The sequence below is a fragment of the Halictus rubicundus genome, chromosome 11 (genome assembly GCF_050948215.1).
Source record: "Halictus rubicundus isolate RS-2024b chromosome 11, iyHalRubi1_principal, whole genome shotgun sequence".
Classification (NCBI taxonomy): Eukaryota; Metazoa; Arthropoda; class Insecta; order Hymenoptera; family Halictidae; genus Halictus; species Halictus rubicundus.
Window position 1 is genome coordinate 14,990,182 of NC_135159.1, and position 19,236 is coordinate 15,009,417.

At 45.0% G+C, this 19,236-nt stretch overlaps 1 protein-coding gene across 1 annotated transcript; it reads right to left on the reverse strand.

The window, feature by feature from the left end:
* Positions 1–6,180: 6,180 nt before the first annotated feature.
* Positions 6,181–18,779, reverse strand: LOC143358626 (trissin receptor-like). The gene is made up of 5 exons (XM_076795914.1): positions 18,565–18,779; positions 17,721–18,000; positions 13,259–13,434; positions 6,702–7,350; positions 6,181–6,625 (listed from the first exon to the last, which is right to left on the reverse strand). The coding sequence occupies exons 2-5, from the start codon at positions 17,756–17,758 to the stop codon at positions 6,229–6,231; spliced, it is 1,260 nt and encodes a 419-aa protein (XP_076652029.1). The 5' UTR covers positions 17,759–18,000; positions 18,565–18,779; the 3' UTR covers positions 6,181–6,228.
* Positions 18,780–19,236: the final 457 nt, after the last annotated feature.

Below are 19,236 nucleotides of genomic sequence, written 5' to 3' on the forward strand. Positions count from 1 at the left end.
TTGGTAATTGGATGATGGTTGATGCCGTAGAGTCGGCTAATTTTATTGACCCGACTCGGCAACGTTGCCGTTTTTCCAAAATGATAATCTATTTCCGAAGAATTCATTCCTACGTGTCGTTTCTTTTGATTATGGTTGACTTCACAACGCCGAATTGTAGTTAGAACATTGGGGGTCAGATTTGGCAACGTTGCCATTTTTCTTCGAAATGGTAAATTGTGTCTGTTCAGTTCAAATGACCTCGTTTTACAATACCGAATTGTAATTAAAACGTGTGTGATGCTGCGGGCTAACTTCGAGGACCAGATTTGGCAACGTCGCGGCCAGTCACGTGTCCTTTCATTGCCAAACTTCTACCCCCATTTCCCAAGAACAAATACCGTTTAAACGAGCTGGTAACGTCATTTACGTTTGTCAACAGATTATTCGCTATTTCGCAAATTCACGAATGCTGCAAAACACGCAGATCCCCGTGCAATTATGACGCAACAAATTGGTGGAGCGACACCATTGAAGGTCAATTGAAACATGAATGGACAACCGTCTGGTTTGAACAGCTTAACAGGTTAAAGGTGAACACACAGTTGGACACGTGTCGCGATACTTAAATTGAAAGTATTGCAATACACGCGTCTGTAACACGATTTCTTTGACACATGTTGATAGCGTTATCAACTATTTTCTGCTTTAAACATCAAAAATACTTCCTCAAATCTTCTACCATTCTCTCACAATTCTACTACTAATTGTTTCAAAATGGACAAATGGTCTAACATTCCTCAAAATTATTTTAAAACGCTCTGGAGGTATCCAAAAGTTTTCTAGAGGGACTAGCAGACTTTTTGGATGAATAGGCATTCGAATAAATATGTACAATATTTTGGGGCATCCCAAAATGTTCTACATAGTCGAGTAGTCGGCATAGCAAGTGTTTTCGGGGAACTTTGTATTTCCCAATGTTTTAGGCGATCGAGAGCGATGGCGGAAGGGACGCTGGTTTCCGAGAAGTGCTCGAGAAGCAGCACTGATTTCGATAATTGTACAGTCGGCGATTGGCGGTCGGATCGAGCGTTCCCCTCGATTATGCTACCCCGGCCGCGTTATTTCGTTAATCCAGTTTCATATCGTGTATCGGTCGACAGAAATTTTTCCATTTTATCCGGGAGCGAGAGCCGATCCGGCACGTCTCGCTAGCCCGAGACAATGATGCAAACGACTCTAACAGATCCAGCGAGCCAACTGCCGCGAACCGGTTAACTCGCCGGTGAACCCGAGACCCCGTGCGATAGCGGTCCGAGGAAACAAAAAGACAAGTGATAACGCTCACATGATTCGATTGGGAAACAGGGACCTACGAGTGCATCGACGAAAACAGACAAAAGTGAAGAGCAGACCGAACCACCGAAATGACTCACTGTAACGCACTCGCTAAAATTGAAAACTCTCGAAACAAAAACGAATTGGAGCCATACAAACTCACAGAGAATCGCAAATTGTAGACAGAAATGCAGAAGATAAAGTTATTATGACATTACAGCACATACTATAGCACAACGTCACGTTCTGATAATATAAAGATTACAAATATTTTAACATCAACCAAGATCATTCAACATGGCAAGGACAACACGCAACGACATGTTGTAATGATCCAATGAATAATTTAGAAATTATCAATTCTATAGCATCAATTATACTCTCAAGAAAAAGTATAGAAAAACATTCCCAGCTGAGAAGAGCAAATTAATAAAAATAAATGGTTCGTAATAGCTGAGAAAATATAGAGTTTGCGAGGTGGATTCTATGCGTTACGGTTCGCAAAGTCGGCCATCTTAAAAATTCATAACGTAACAATACGCGCGAATGATCAAAGTAACTGGTGTTCGCAGAGGTTTAACGTTAATATTGTGTAGAAGCGGGCCGTTTCGTATTCGAGTGTCAGCAAATGGACTCAGCAATTCCTCCACCGAATGAATATCCGGAGGCGGCTCGTTATTTTAATTAATTCCCTGAAACGTTCCCGGTGGCACGCGAGCCTTCGGCAACAACGGCGGCGGAGTGCCGACGGAATACTTCTCGCGCTTTGTTAGCCCGGTTATCGATCGACTGTCAACTATTATCTCGTGCCCGTTGCCCGCCACCGGACGAGCATCGGTCTTGTTCCTATCGTAATTAATCGATCGACGAAATGCTACGAAATAACACGGTACCTTGTATCCGCGAGCTGGCGACGGTTGCCGTTCGTGGACGCTGAAATTTGAGCCGGAGATACTACCGTGCGTGCTCCTCGACGGTTGCAGCCCGTAGGCGCCGCCTTTGAGCTGCAACTACTGCAGTGCGTGCTGCGAGCGGGTTGCAGCTCGCCAGGGGCTACTGCAGAGCGTGGTGTTAGAATGTTGCCGTCTGTAGGCGCTGCTTTGAGTCTTCTTGCGTGAGGGTTGCCGTTCGCAGGGGCTACTGCAGAGCGTGGTGTTAGAATGTTGCCGTCTGTAGGCGCTGCTTTGAGTCAATCCTGCGCGAGGGTTGCCGTTCGCAGGGGCTACTGCAGAGCGTGGTGTTAGAATGTTGCCGTCTGTAGGCGCTGCTTTGAGTCAATCCTGCGCGAGGGTTGCCATTCGCAGGGGCTACTGCAGAGCGTGGTGTTAGAATGTTGCCGTCTGTAGGCGCTGCTTTGAGTCTTCTTGCGTGAGGGTTGCCGTTCGCAGGGGCTACTGCAGAGCGTGGTGTTAGAATGTTGCCGTCTGTAGGCGCTGCTTTGAGTCAATCCTGCGCGAGGGTTGCCGTTCGCAGGGGCTACTGCAGAGCGTGGTGTTAGAATGTTGCCGTCTGTAGGCGCTGCTTTGAGCCAGTGCTGCGTAAGGGTTGCCATTCGCCGGAGCAGATATATAATACGTAGTCCTCATAACCGCCGCTAGAATTCCAACAACGTTTTCATTTATTCGCCGAGGAAAATTGAAAAACGAAAAGTATTTCTTTCCGTACAACGTCATTCCCCCTTTTATGCGTCAAATAATCGGGTTATGAGTTGTGAACGAATAAAGGTTAATCAAGCTGGCTCCACAAGCGCGGAGTTCGTTCCATGTTGAACATTTCAGATTGCTGAACGATTGGATTGAATAAATTGTTAAAATCCGCCATTCATCAGGTCGTCTTCTATTCGGTTTAATTAGTGACTCTTCACTGGGAACGATATATTTCCAGCGGGATGGACCGTTATAACGGAAGCTTATTACACTTGGGCTGCGATAATTATTACCGGTGCCAGATGAAATGAGAGTGCTCGTTGCCGACGATAATTTCAAATTCGTTCCGCACTTTCAGGAGAAATCCTATCCGAAGAGTATGGAAACTACCGGAGCCGGGCGCTGCGAGTTAATACTCCTCAGCAGTAATATCGTCCCCGGATCGGATATCTTGAGAAATTTTTCAGTAAAGTATCGCGTTTAGATTGGTAATTTAATTCAAATTACGTGTAAAGCGCCTGCGAATGAAATGAGGCTAGTATCTCGGGCAGGATTGTTATATCACTGGATTTTCACATCACTAAAATTACTGGTTCGCGAGGAGTAGAGATGATTCAGTAAAACTGAGGGGTCTTTTCTAAATCTGCGTCAGTAATTGGTCTATCATTTTTTTTGGTATTTATATTTGATCGAACGATCAATCGGACGACTCGAATGGACACAGTGAAAAGCTTCAAGTGGAAAGATATATTTTTACATGTTCTGTGCACATATTAATAACTCCCAAAATGTTTGATAACTTTCACAACTTTTAATGAAAAGCGTCGGGAGAATTCATGCGTTTACACGAAACCTGTGTGAATATGTGTGGAAATTTTCAGCTCGCTGGCTGTTACCGTTTCTACGAAATTAATTCCCGAATCTATCACTCACACAAAATTTCGCACGCACAGATTCAACACGTGCATCGTTCAAGTTGGCTCCTTTGCGGCGGCTGAAGGGCCTCTCGATTCGATTGTCGCCGTCCGAAAGAGGGGGATCGATACTCGGGGAAAGAGCAGCTGCGACCTATGTTCGTTAGCCGATAAACACCGCGATTTTCGCGGATGGCGTCGTTCGACGGCCCGTCCGGGATCAATGTTTGATCCAGGCGTGCGTTAAACGTTTCGATCGGCCAGCGTGGCGTGTGTTATCGGGTCTGACGTTACACGCGTCCCGTTTCCTCGGGATTCCACCGAATCGCCGAAAGTTTGCTTCACATTTGTGCCGTGACCGGCGGGCTCCTACGATTTCAATGATTCAGAGCCTCAGCGGGTAATTGGAAAGAGCCTGCGGACCTCTGAATCTTTAAAATCCCTTGAAGATGACTTCAAACTGCTGCTGTCGTTACACATTCCAAACACCTTTCCAATTCCCCCCTGCTCAATCTTTAAAGCAACTTTAGCTGACGATGTTTTTCCCCAACAATGTTAACGTTCAACCATAATTATATTTGCTGCTAACGCAGGACCGTGAATCGATTACCCTAAATAGACTTCAATGACTACAAGTTCTCTCGGCCGCTGCGCTTGCGAATTTTTTTCTCGGAAACTACTGAACCGATTGTGACGATTCTTGACTTATTCGAAAGAGGATTGTCAACTCTATCATCGCGATTTTTCTCGATTAAATAATTAATTCTCTTAAAATTGAGAGTTACACGCAAACTTAGGATGGTATCTGAAAAGTCAACAGGCACGTCTGGTGTACATAACTTTCGAGAAAACAATTATTATCGTTTCAAAAAATTTGTGCATGTTCTTCAAATATTGGTTAAAACATGTACCAAGCTGGGAATTATAATACCAAATACATTTGTTTAAAAAAATTTCTAAAAATCGCTTTCGAACTGCAGTGTGCGAGAGGATTATATTTCTTAGAGAGTAAGATGTTTGTCCTCTTTATTGGGTCATTAACGGCTACTTACGTATTCGCGAAGATGTCTTGCAGCCGCGGCTGTTGGGGCAACGATGGGTTCGGCCTCGATGCTCGTTGTTCTCATTCATGGTCCGTAGCGGAGGCGATGTTTCTGCTCATCCCCGTTCGAAGCCGATGCAATAAGTGCCTCGGGGCGGTTGGCATCGGTGTATCGAATAACCGCAGAACACGTTCGGCCCGTTACGGGTTCCAATAGGAGCACATTACTCCGCATTCTTTCCTTACCACCGGCAACAAGCCCCGCGTGCCACCCCACGGAAAGTATTGTCTAAGAGGAGGGTAGTTGCGCGGCGAAATCGCTTGTACCGGTGCCAAATGTCGACGGCTTAGAATTGCCCTGAATGTTGCAGAATCGCTAATACCGTAAAAAGATTCACCGCTTGCAATTCTGAGTGCAGTCCGTCCTCGAAGAAATCCGCTGGAATTGAAGTCCAGGGGGATTTGCGAAAGTAACGTAGCCTAAATGCATCTTTAATCGTCTCTCCGACGATATTTCACTCGATCGGTACGAGAATCATCGATTCACTGCGTTACCGACCGTACTGTCAATCACACAACCGATCAAGAACGTTACCGACCGAATTGGTGATCGTCAAACCGATTCAGACTGTTACCGACTGCGCTAGCGATCGTACAGTCGATTCGAAATGTTTTGCGACCGGGCTACCGATTCAATTTTTTACCGACTGTACCACCGATCCACTTTATTACCGACCACGTCACTGCTCCAACTTATTATCGACAGGGAGAGCTTCTTCTATTTTTCACTCGTTCACTAACTGAATTTACTATTGACGGTTTACATAACTTTGTTTGATATACACTCTAATTCCCGACTGAGTTTGACGCGGCCAGCACACAGTCTCACAGCACTTTCTCTCTTCCAGTAGTCTGATCAAAGTAGATCTTGAGCAATTTGAAGATTTCCCTCGTGCCTCCGGTATCAGAAGTCAAGACTGACACCGAACCCCCGAGCTAGAAGGCTGAAGAGGGGAGTCCCGTTTATCAATTCCAAAAATGTTTTAACCCTAGACAACTACCCCCTGCGGTACACTCAAATAGATCACCCCGTATATCAATTTCCAGCACGCATATTTAAAGAAAAAAATGTATGCATATTCCTTGAACACGAAAGAAATTATCGTGAAAATTTGAGAAAGATCCATCTGATAATTCCTATAAAAAAAATTCCACAAGTCACCTCAGTTTTAGCGTTCTAAACCGAGGTGCTGCCCTAGGTCAGCTCCGTTTCAGCGCAATCGGTCCTGGTGACCTCGGTGGCCTCGAATCAGGAAATCTTCTCGCAGGTGACCTGTCTGATGATAGTCCTGGACCCACGAGAACTATCACGGACCAAGGAACTCTGGGGCTGAGTAGTGATCGTCCCATTCTCCTGCCGCGTTTGGGTGTCCCTGGTGCAAACCATGGCCAAGCTGACTGCACGACCCCTGGATCCTTTGCAGAGCAACAGCTCCTGGATCCCTCGGCGGAAATTGCGCGACAGGAACGCGTACAACAGTGGATTCAGACAGGAGTTCATGTAGGAGATCAGGAACGTGGAGAGGGTGAGCAGCGTGCTGAAATCGGACGTTCTGTCGTAGCTGGAGTCCCAGTGTCGCCAGACGATGCGCACCTGCTGCGGCAGGTTACACACGGCGAACATCATCACCACCGCGATCAGCATTCTGGAAGAACGAATGTCACAGAATGCAAAATACTCGCTTCCAATGCTCCGTAAACCTAACGTTAGGTGACTCCCACCTGATCACGCCCCGTCTGTCCCTCAGCACGTTCCTGCCGGAGCTGTGCATGTGTTGTGCCCCGTCATGCCTGGTCCTAGGCATGCCAGGTGCAGCCAAGGTAGCCCCACTCCTCCACAACCCCACTGCGATCCTCGAGTAGAGGCAGGTCATCAGACAAAGCGGTATCAGGTAGAGGAAGACCAAGTTCACCGCGTCCAGGACGTTCTTATTGTGTTTCTTGATGTTAGCGATGCAGATGATGTCCACGTCCCCGGTGTTCAGCACGTTGCTCACTGTCTCAACGTAGAAGAACCTTGGCGAGGCATACACCGCTGCCATCATCCAGACGACGCCCACTACTAGCCTCAGGCGTCGTCTGGTTAGCACGGATCTGCATTTGATTGGGTAGACGATGGCCAGGTATCGTTCGACACAGACCAACACCAGGATCAGGACGCTGGCGGTGTAGGACAGTGCGTGCACGAACATGTAGACCTTGCAGAGTAGGTCGCCTAATTTCCAGCTGTTCGTCAGATAGTTGGTCAACGTCTGGTAGACGCAGAACACGCCCACACAGAAGTCAGCCACCGCCAGGTTTGCCAGGAAGAAGTTGGTGATGCTGCGCAGTCGGCGGGAGAAGCTCACCACGAAGATCACCATCAGGTTGCCTGGAAAGAGGACCTGACTTGGTATCTGGTAGGAGTGGCCCGCCCAGAATAGGCGTGGCTCGCGCCAAGTAGGCGTGTCTCGCGCCGAGTAGGCGTGGCTCCACCGCTCTCGATTTCGTCAGAGCGAAGTAAGTGCTCCACTGGGCAAACTATGCAGTCCATAGCTGCACCAACAAGATACCTAAGGTGCACCTAGCACTCGGCAACCACGGACGCAACCGTGCGATAGTTGTGATTACGAACTTTCCACGATTTTTCATGATCGCGACGGCGAATTCCGACGGAATCGTATTGGCCTCGTTCCTGGTTGCATACACTCAGGGGTCCTCCATCGTAAATTCAAACCCTCCGGGCGTGCATCCTTGTTCCTCCAGCGGAGGATCGAGCCACCACGGAACCGAACCGTAGCTTTTATCGACCATCTCAAGGGAACCGAAACGATAAATTGAGACGTGCCAATCTATGCTCGTCTATGAACCAGTTTGCTTTGTACAAGTTACAACCTTGTCTATGGGTTATTAATGGTGGCGCTACAATGGTCCCTGCCACAGGACGACCGGAGGGAACTAAGCGATTGCTATCTTACGAGTGGTCGATCATTGTGTCTCGGGGCCAGAAGGAATTCGTCTTAGAGAAAATCAACGTACGTAGCAAACGCTCATGGTGCTGTTCAAAGTAATCCGGACTACTTATGCTTGTTAAATGCTTCAAACTCGCAACTGTAAGCCCGCCTAAGACCACTCCCACCGTGAGCCTCTTAGCTTCTCGCGTAGAAAGGCTCCGAGATTCTCTTTCGAAAATTGTGTTTTAACCGGCGCGCCCGCTAAAGACGTGTCAGCGCATATTTCCGCGTTCCACTCGGATAGCTCTAATCAGAGTAAATTAATTAGTCTCGGCAGCTGCGCAAGCATATGCTAGACCGACGTGGTTCTTATGTTTGCTCCGGTTCACTAATTCGCTAATTAGCAATTTAATAATCTCAAACGCGTGAACAGAGACAAAAGATTACGAATTAGCGTGTTTCTCGTGTGGTATTGTCGCTTTCAACTATGGTACTCCGGGTTCGTGGTTTCCTAAATTCCGTTTTCAGTATGTCTGGCTCGGTACAATCATTCCGATTGTACTATTCAGAACGTGCCTGATCGAGACTCGGGGGAATCTCAGGGTCGATCTCGATAAACTCGACCAGAGATCAGTAAATGCCGAACCGTCGGGACAGTCTGCCAGCGTTCGCTGTCGTGGAATCATTTTAAAAGCTGTCGCCAGGAAATGACTATGCCATCGCGCCCTGTCAAAGGATGGCACGCGATTCGATATTCGCGTGACGTGTCGTTCCACCAGAAGTGCTATCGACACCTTTCCGTTTCTTACGATTGTAGATCAATTTTAAATCCACTGATTTTTTTGCGCAGATGTGTTTCTCAAGATAAGTTATCGAATAGACGGAGAAACGGATAAAAATTTTGGACCAGCTTGTACACCGATCGACAGGTAGCACGCGCGCTCCCATCGGAATTTTTCCCCCCACGTTTTCACTCGATTTCCATAACTTGAGCTCCGTCTCGCGTCCGACGGAGCAACTTGTCCATGGTCGAATTCCGACCCGTTCGTTTCCTGAATACCAATAATCAAAAGTTACACGGCGCCCTCCTCTTACTACGGTATCGAGAGACTCGGAGGCAGTCGGAAAAGAAAACAGTATAGTATTGCTGAACTCTTTCGCTCTGGAACATTCTAAACTAACTAACTACTCACTTTGCATTCTCTAATACAAGACGGTCATGTTGTAGCTACCCACATGAGAACTTTGGCTCCATCCATGAAGGCAAATACAGCAATTGTGAGGTTGAAACTAGTGTCATACGAAAGACGAGCAGTGAAATATTCATATATTTGCGAACTATGTTATTTAATGATCTCTAGAGTTTGTAGAATATATATTTTCTTTAGAGTTGTCTATGGAAGACGCCATGTTTGAAGGAGCCAAGACAACGGGCTCTAGCGGCGAGATCGGGATGGTAGAACCTCCCGATTTTTCTGTTTTACCGACGCGTATCAATTATTTCGGCACCCAGTGTATATTCGTGTAAAAATTTTCTTTCGCAAATAATAATTTGCAGTTGCGGTTTCTCCGGCGAGCGAGAAACCAATCACAACGGTCGTTCCGAGGTGTAGTTATTTTCAATGGAAACCCGTCGGGATCGTTTCATACGGAATTACGTGCACGCTTGCCGTCGCGCGTCAGAACACGCTCTAAAGCAACTTTCGTTCGAGTAACGTCTCTCTCCCCTCACAAGTAAACACTTTGCACTGTAACGAGATTACGAAACTCGAGAGGCGCCGTTGTGTCGACAGAAAGTTGGTTGAAAAAGTCGCCGAATAACGGCAGATTTGCGGGACAAGAACGGGCGAATTGAATTCTATTAAAACCGGTTCGAGTGGGCGGTCTGCGTAATGCCGTTCTCCACCCCTTCGCTACACCCGGCCACCCACCGCAGCCCATCGTCCGTAATTTTATGATTTCGCCCGGTGACACCCGCGGCGGTATAATGAGTTTCGGTTAAACCGACCGGCGACGGTATATAACGATTAGAGAGATTAAAATGAAACTCGACGGAAGTCCTCCTCGAGCGTCAAGTTTCGCGTATTTTCCGAGAAGACTTCGAGCAACGGATAGAGGTTTGCATAGGCGAGCCAGGCTGGAATGAAATTCGCGGCGAGTGGGCGGGGAGAGGCGAGGTCGAGCCAGGCTTCGCCGACTACCTCGAGTTTCTGCTGTTTCATTTCGTCTAATCCCATGCTTTGTACCGCTCGAACTGTAAAGCCTCAAGAAACCCTAGGTTCGAATTTGAATTCTAAGAATGCTTCGTTTCATATTTTATACATGCGCCGGCGTTCGCGTCTATTTGCGAATTTCCACTGAATACAGAATGCGCCCGGAGGCACGACACGCCCACCAGTTTCGCCTGATCGGCTGGGAAGGTCCCCGCGCTCCCCACTCCGACGCGCGACGATGCGCTACTGGCCGCAGCGTTTGGGCCCTGCCCAGTTGGGGCGGTGCCACCAAATAGATTGAGAGAGGCGCTCCGCCCCTTCTACTAAATCCTCAGTTAGAATAAGTTTTTTGGTATTTTCTTTGTACACTTTGTTATTACATGTCCTGCGCTTTAATTAATCTTCTGCTTAAAGTAATCTGACTTTTTCCTGTTACCCTTGATAACCTTTAGTGGATCACTTGGACCCGCGCCACGCTCCCATTCCTCTGGACCCTCAATTATCCCGTTTACCATCTAATCGCGTGAAATCCAGTGAAAGTTTCAACGCGTCGGGCTGCACTCCGCGACTATTTTGCTCTGGACAGAAACGAAATTACCGTCATTAAGCTCATCGAGCGTGTTAAGGCGTTCACGTCGCCGTCGGACCACAAACACCCGGATTTCCCGGCGGCTCTAAAGAAAGATCGTTGAAAAATCTGTCGCAATCTCGGGCGATCCGTTATATCAGCGCGTTCCAACGGGAGCCAGGCGATTCCGGCCGATTAAGGCCGAGTAAAAACTTGCGTTGGTGAAAGGGGGCGGGGTTTATACACATGTCATGTGATTACCTCGTCGTTTTGGACATCTCGAACAATTTCGCCACCGTTTTTCTTTTGCAGGGCTAATTGAATTTTCATAGGATCACACACACCCCTCCGTTCGGCCGGGTCACGAAATTTAATCTGCCAGGCAATTTTACGAAGGCGGCGATGACGCCCCGCCCCTAATACGAGCCCTGCAGTTTCAAATACCCGAGATCCCTCGCTCTTTTTGTCGCGCTCGCGATGAATCCTTTCTTTCAGACCCCCCCCCATTCTGCTCTGTTGCTTATTCAAAGCAAATCATATCTCGTGCTTGTTTTTCACGTTCCGCTTCAGCTTTCTTTTCGCTCTCGCCCCGCCCACCGCCCGCCCACCCACCGCCCAACTCCTGTTAGAGAGCCGTTCGCTCTACAAGTTTACGAGGCGTATAAAAAAAAAGCAATTTCGCCGCGACGACAATTGTTTCCCATCGAAATTCGAAACAAACGAAAAATACGTTCCACTGGAGCATGAGATCGTGATCCAGACGGATTTTATGCGACAGAGTACTACGACGCGTTGGCGATTTTTTCAAAGCTCTGGCGATCTGGTTTTTCGTCGCTAAATGGATTACAGTTTTTTTTTGTTTAGTTTACCCAAAAATTGTCCGTAAAATGCCATCCATTTTTTTCAAAGACTTTCCGCGCGAACAGATTAATAGGAATGCGACGAGAGACTTTTTGGAATTTTTTTGTTGGCAAAGCGAGAGTAAAAATCGAAGCTGCAAAAATTTTTCCTACAAAAACTGGACCATTTTAAAACGGAGCAACTCTTCCGTGATTTAAAAATTCAAATCTATTTATTTATTAACGAATTAGAGATTTAGATAAGTCCAGTGACTTATAGACTTATAGACTTTCAATTTGAATAATTTTGAGGTTATGTTCTCTCCCGGGATATTTGAAAATTTGTACAGTAAATTGACTTTTAACTATAACTTCGTTAGAGATTCCGTTAGAGAATGTGTTTCTGAACGGTCCTTCTGAAAGGGTGACTGATTTGAAAAACAAATTATCTTTGAACGATGGAAACGGCTCGGAAACGAATTGCAGAGGGCCGGAGGACTTCCGGTTCGGACGCAGGAGAAATGCGAGATTGGCACTATCGATTTGCGCTTTGTTTACCAGGCGGAGGCTCGTCGATAAATCTTAATTCAGCCTTGTCGCCGGTTCGTATCCGGTCTTCGTTATTTTCTAATTGCGAGCCCCTCGAGCCTCGAGCACGCGACATTATTTTCTAATTAAGAATTAGTCCGTGCCCGCGAGCGCTGCCAACTGAATATCGAATCCAACGTCCCCGGGAACGTGAATTTTGTTTCGGCAATGTTTCCCTGTTACTTTTCACTTTGCTAAATTCGTTACGATCCCCGGGAAAAATATGAAACGGTCCCGCACCCGCAAAAGCTACAGAAAACTCGCTTCCTATGGAAACGAGACGCTTTAAGTGAAAACAAAAAAGTTATGGGGACACGGCTACTCTCATTTTCCTCTGGCTGCTTCTTTCTCGTCTTTTTCGTACACGTTGCACACTTGTGTCTTCGCGTCGCGCCATTTCTGTCGGGACATTAATAATAATTACACGAGGAATGTCTCCCCAAAGCAGTAGACCATTAACGGAATTAAATGCTCGTTCGCGTGCCTTATCAGAACGAAACTTTATTAATTTGCGAACCGTCTACCTTGGTCCACTGCAGAATTTCTTACAGCTCAAGAAGTTGCAAAGACGAAGCTGCGTTAAAAATATCTTTAAACATGTTATGCTTTCTTTACATCTAACAAGCTTATAAACTTTTCTCAAAGCCTGCTCAGGTAGAATTATTATTTGTACTTTTATAACTACTGCGAAATATATCAAATAAGTGATTGAACCAGTTCCCATTCAAAGTACGATAACATCGCGAAAAAAATCGCAGACCAACTTCCGAAGAGTCATTTTAAAGGGGAGACTTTTCTCTACAAGACTACGTTAAAATCAACCCTCAAAAAAATGTTTGGAACTCTGTACAGCCGCTCAAACTTTCATAATTTCGAAAAAACGAAACTCCAGTTTTTCACCCTCTCCGAAACCAAAAAATTTTTTTTGGGATAAAAGGACATTAGGGGTGCGAAAGTAGAGACTTTAGCCTCCAAAACAAGCCCGGGTACATTGTCGTACGATTTTTTTTCTCGAAGTTACAGAAGCACAAAGATCACAAATTTTTATGTGACAATCTTGTTTTGATATTAGGATTTTTGCTTGATGTTATCGATTAGGATTGCTGTAGTTGTTACGATTAGGCTGGAAGGGACTCACCGAAGAAGCAGCAGACGAACACGACCGTGTAGAGCGTGATGAAGATCACTCGCACGTCGGTCCTGTCGAAGATGTAGTCCTCGATCAGGGATACGTTCTGCAGGAGAGTTTCGTTTCGTATAAAACTCTCGTTGCTGCGGATCTCGTAAAGGATCGCGTCGCGGTGCTCGATCATTCTGGAACAAATCGCGATAAAGTTCGTTTCGTCTGCTCTTACCGAAACTTCCCCTCGCGACCTAATTTTATAAAATGCCGATCTCGTTCGCTAACTTTTCCACTCCTCGTTCCAAAAAGTACATTTGTTCTCCCGCCGACGCGACGCGACGGCCGCCATCTTGGCCGCTGCACTCTTCCCGGTCTCGAGTGCTCGGCCATTTGTGCTCGAATCATCTCGTTAATGTTGATACAAATTGTTTCTTTGCCACTTTGATTTAACATACATTGGTCACATCAATTTTTACTAGGCCCCGACAAATTCTACTTTTCTAGTACCAATTTCCGATTTTTTTTGCATATTTTTAGACAATACTTCTGCGATCGACTTTTTAATAGGAACCTTTTTTCGTTTACCAGGGATTAAAATTGTATTAACTTAGCCATGTCTTCTCTTTGAATTTATTTTTATTTCTGCAACATTATTCGAAATAATCCCTGAGACAAATTCTAGTTTTCTAGTTCCATTTTTCGATTTTTTTTTTTTGTATATTTTTAGAAGATACTTCTGCAATCGATTTTTTAATAGGAACCTTTTTTTGTTTACTAGCAATTCTAAGCTTGTCTTGTAAGCCATGTCTTCCCTTTGAATTTGTTTTTATTTCTGCAATATTATTAAAATGTCGAAGAAACAGTTTCTAGGGCGAGTTCTAGTGTGTTCTAGTTTCGATACAATTTAGTTTGGTTTTGTGGAATATTTTTTACGGAAATTCGGAGGAAAACTTTGTTAACAGGCGTTCTATGAATATTCACAGGAGCGTGCCCGTTTCTTTGCAAACAACGGCGTGTATATTTTTCTTTTGAATTTACATTCAGTCACATGTGCGCCGGGTTTCAGGAAAAAATGGTCAAAGGACGGCATCCGGGATTCGAACCTGGATCACCAGATTTGTATCTGATCACCTTATAACCATAAATAGCTGCAGAGTCCTACCGCTTCACGTACTCTCTCCACGTGTCATATTTGATCTGAGGATTCCGGTCGCGCGTGTATTTGTAAACGAGTACACCAACAGGAAACTAATCTGACTCACTGTGGCAATGTCGAGGAGAGATGGCATTTTGCAATATTCACCGAGTGCGTTCTGCATTGATTTTTACATTGAAAATTTCTCCATTTCAGTGTTATTACACTGCCGTGTTCAGTTATTTTGATTTGTATAACTCTCTTCTGCGGGTCTTGCATTAATTTTGTATCTAGAATTTAAGATTTTGTTGAATTTCTCCGGGTGCTTTTTGCACATATTTCATGAAATAATTTTTCATTCTTTTGAAATATGATTCTAGGTTTGGACAGAGTACTGTACGTAATAGCTTTGCTTTTTGCGAATAAATGACTATTTGAGGACTGTGGCAGAACTGGTGTGGACATAGTTTAACTTTGCGAGTTCCATGGGGAGACAAAATTAAATTTTCTGTTCGAGTTTCCAATGTTATTCTTCGTAATTGCATTTTATTGCAAATGATTGTACAGCTGTACCCCATTCGGACTGTGAAAATGTCTAACGGAGTTGAGAATTTCGATAAATTGAAGTTTCTACTTTTTTAACAAACAATTCACCAGGGCAGCAAATGCTTGTTCAGTCTACATGCCGGCGAACCTGTTCCGAGAATTTTTCTGCAGTCCTGTGGATGCAAACGGTCTTTTCGATGAACGCGTGAGGAACGTCTTTCTAAAAATATAGTCATCATTTTTCGGACACTTTCAGAATGCCAAAATATTTGGAACAAAATTGCAATAAAAACAATTTCCAAAAACACGTTTCTAACAATTGTAAGGTCAACAATAAAACGAAGGAATCACGACGACTTTAAGGTTCAAAAAATTAAAAATTTACGAGGTGTCCCAGTGTCTGCGAAACGCAGGAAGTATCCCGACGTATAAATACGTCACAATGAAAGAGAACACATTTTAAATATCAGCACCAATTTACAGCGAGTCTGGGAGCACATTTCGATCGGGCCTCCGATTTATGCAAAGGGAAACATGGCGGGTTGCGTAACGATCTGCAAAACCGTTCAATGGAAACGCAAAATTACCATCGAAATGGCGGAACGGGAATGGGTGTTTTCTATCAGAGGGAGAATTGTTTTTATGTGTTTCTCTTGGGGGCCGCATGTAAAGTACTTTCGATTAGTTTCGCGGCTGATGGGAACGTGGGAAATTTTTTAACCGATCCGAGGAAACAATGGCGGTGATCATTATAGCTCGATTCCCCTGCAGCTCTGGATCGAACATCGATAAGGCGTCCCGGTGACGTGTTTTCCAACTGATCGTCCGGCACGATGATCGATCATCGATTTATCTGTCACGTACCGAGGCTCTAACATCGATACAACATGATAGCAATCAGGGAAAAGTATTTCGAGAGAGTCTGCCACGAGGCCCGGAGAAATGTTCCTGCTGATACTAATCAGTCGGTCGCTAATTGCACCGGTATTAAGATCATCGTGATCTGATCGACGATTGATAGGTTCGATAAATAATGTCGATCGAGCTTTGATGGCAGATACCTGTTATTAGCTTTCTGGGTGAATGGAGGTATGAGGGAGTCTGGCATGCTACTAATCATTGATTTAGGATGCTAATTATTTGCAGACTCAGACCTCACATTGTGTCCTGGGCTAGACTGACTATTAGCAGTTTAGATGTTGGAGTTAGGATGGGAATGAGGATACTAATTTTTTGAAATATTATACCCGGATCGAATCAATAATTTCAGGTGCTATTTATTAATGTTCTGGGTTACCAGATATTTAGTAGTACACCTTAAACAATTCTAATTAGTCATAGGAGGTATTGCATATTGAAGACACATTTTTTAATATGCCCCTAATCGGGAAATTATAACTCCCACAATTTTAAGTATTTCGACTTTAAAAATTTTGATTGCATGGTTATTCTGTTGCTCTAAAAATGTTTTCAAAATGACGCTCCTGACCAGAAGACCCCCTCAAGTGTCATTAATTAGAGTGGGTTCTCGTACGTCATTAATTAAGGAACGTCACCGTACGGACAAGTGGCGTGGATCGAGATCGAGTTATTCGATTAGAGAATCGCACTTCGTTTCTCGACAAGTGGCACACATCAACCCGATAATCGTTCGATAAACGATCGGTTGTGCTCGCGCGCACGTTTCTTCGGGCCGGTTCGCAATACCGCCGAATCAGGGAGCATGTGCAAAACAACCCATAAATATTCGTTAACGTTTAATCGAAAGCCCCTGTCCCGAAAAGTGAAAGATCGATGGATAAGAAGGTTGAATTTTTCCCGAGATAGACGATCGGACACGCATTCCGCGTTTAAACATTTTCCCCGCCGCCGAGCGAGGAGTAATAAATTAATAATACGCCGTGACGGCAAATATTAATCGAAGATTATCGAAACTTAAACGGAATCGAGATTTTGATTAAAACTTCGCCCGGGTTGTTTCCAGTAAATAATCAATAAAGCTTAATAACGGTAGCGCCTGATTCTATTGGAATTAATCGCGAATCTGAAATTGCGCGGGCATGCATGTTGCGCGCTTCATAATTGTTAATTGATCACCAAATCATTCTCTCACTTGGACGAAATTGAAAAGAGGATTATTTGATTAGCTTGCCGTCCGGTACTTACTTCAAGGGGTCTGGTGCCTCATACTGCTGGCCCGGTTTGGAAATTTTTGTAGAGAAATTAGATGACTGTACTGCATTGAGGATTTTCGTAGATATTTTCTATTGTATGGACCATACGATAGAATTTTTTCAAGTCGAAATACTTGAAATTGTAGGAGTTACAGTTCCTTAAAGAGGGGCATAACTAATCCCCTAGGGGGACCTCCTAGTCGAAAGCGACATTTTGAAAATTTTTGCAGAGAAACCGGACGACTGCACTTTGTTGAGGTTTTACATAAATATTTTGTATTATTTAGACCATACGATAGAATTTTTTCAAGTCGAAATACTTGAAATTGTAGGAGTTACAGTTCCTTAAAGAGGGGCATAACTAATCCCCTAGGGGGACCTCCTAGTCGAAAGCGACATTTTGAAAATTTTTGCAGAGAAACCGGACGACTGCACTTTGTTGAGGTTTTACATAAATATTTTGTATTATTTAGACCATACGATAGAATTTTTTCAAGTCGAAATACTTGAAATTGTAGGAGTTACAGTTCTTTAAAGAGGGGCATAACTAATCCCTTAGGGGGACCTTCTAGTTCTAGACATTTTTTTTCGGTTCGGTTAACTTGTATGTGTAGAAACTCACCTGGACGTCTCTTCGAGGTCCACTTCTAGAACAGGCATGGTGTCTACTACAAGTTTCCCATGGCCAGTCCTGTTGCTAGTGCGAAACTATCAGCACTCGAGACAGTGCGCCAGTTCCATATTGTCCGCGCTGTGGTTTTCATCTGGTCGTTTTCTTTCTTTGAAACCAGCGGCTCGCCGTGTCCGTCCGTCGCACACGAATCGAAAACTCAGATTCCCCCAGAGAAAAAGGGTCTCTTAATTTTCCACCAGATGCGCGAGATCCATTGTAGCCGCGAGACCTGTTCAAACAGGACCAGCGATCAAAGATTAATGAAAATTGATTCGATCCACGCCAACGGCGTTACGATGACTGATTTATACGACCAATGGATTAATATAATTGCACCGGTAACCGCGCTAATAGACGCGGCTGACAATGCACAGTAATTAAGGCTAAGCTAATTGTCGGACAGATTTGCGACACCTATTTAAGCGGCTGCCGCGAATTAATACGTCGGCGAAGCAATTACAGGGAACATCGACTAGATTTGGTTTAACGAGTTAACTCGTCACTCTTTTAATCTACTCTCATCCCCGAGTTAATTTGCCGTACAAAATTTCACTTCGACGAGATAATTCGTCTGTCCACTTCTACTGACGAGTTATCTCGTCACATTTATTCACAGATTATTTACTTATTACTTCTCTGTACGTATATCTCAGACATATCAATTCAAAATTTTTCCCTCGCTGACGAGATAACTCGACACTAGAAATTCTACTTCGATTGACGAATTAACTCGTCACGACTATCGAAATAAGAATAATAAAGAGGACAAAGGTAACATTGAAGATGTACTTACTTCCAGTCATGCACACTTCTAACTTGAAATTTCACACTCACTGACGAGACAACTCGTCACTGAAAATTCGAGTCCCACTGACGGCTTAACTCGTCACTATTCAAAGACGACGGTAACAAATTCGCAAAGATAACTTCAACAATGTTCCTATCACGTTACGTGTATACCTCTGACGTATAAACTCGTCACCACCAGAGTCGAGGGAAGGGGAGGTTTCTCCGATAAAAATTCACGGTCAAGAACACTGTGAGTACTTGTGATTCACTGTAAGAACTGGCGCGTTTTGATTGAACGTTCTTACCATTTCCGTGCGCGATAAATGGATCCGGAAGGGACCGATCGCGATCACGATCGCGCGGCACTGTCCCGCGCGGTACTGAGCCAGCGCTCGGAGTTTTCATTCATAGCCGTTAGCCCGTGCGAGCTGACCGAGATGTCCGGGGTTTCTTGCGCAGGCGTTGCTACCACTTCCGTCTGGTTCCTTTTCCTTCAGAGCCGAGGACGCGTGGAGTCAAACGGAAATCCCGGCCTCCCTGTTTTCCCGGCGGGCACCGCGATCTTTGCTTTCTGAAATCGATGCTGCTCGACCGGGGCCGAGCATGATCGCGCCGATACACGCAACAATAGACCTCCCCGATCGCTTATAAGAACCCCTCCATTTTTCTTTCGATA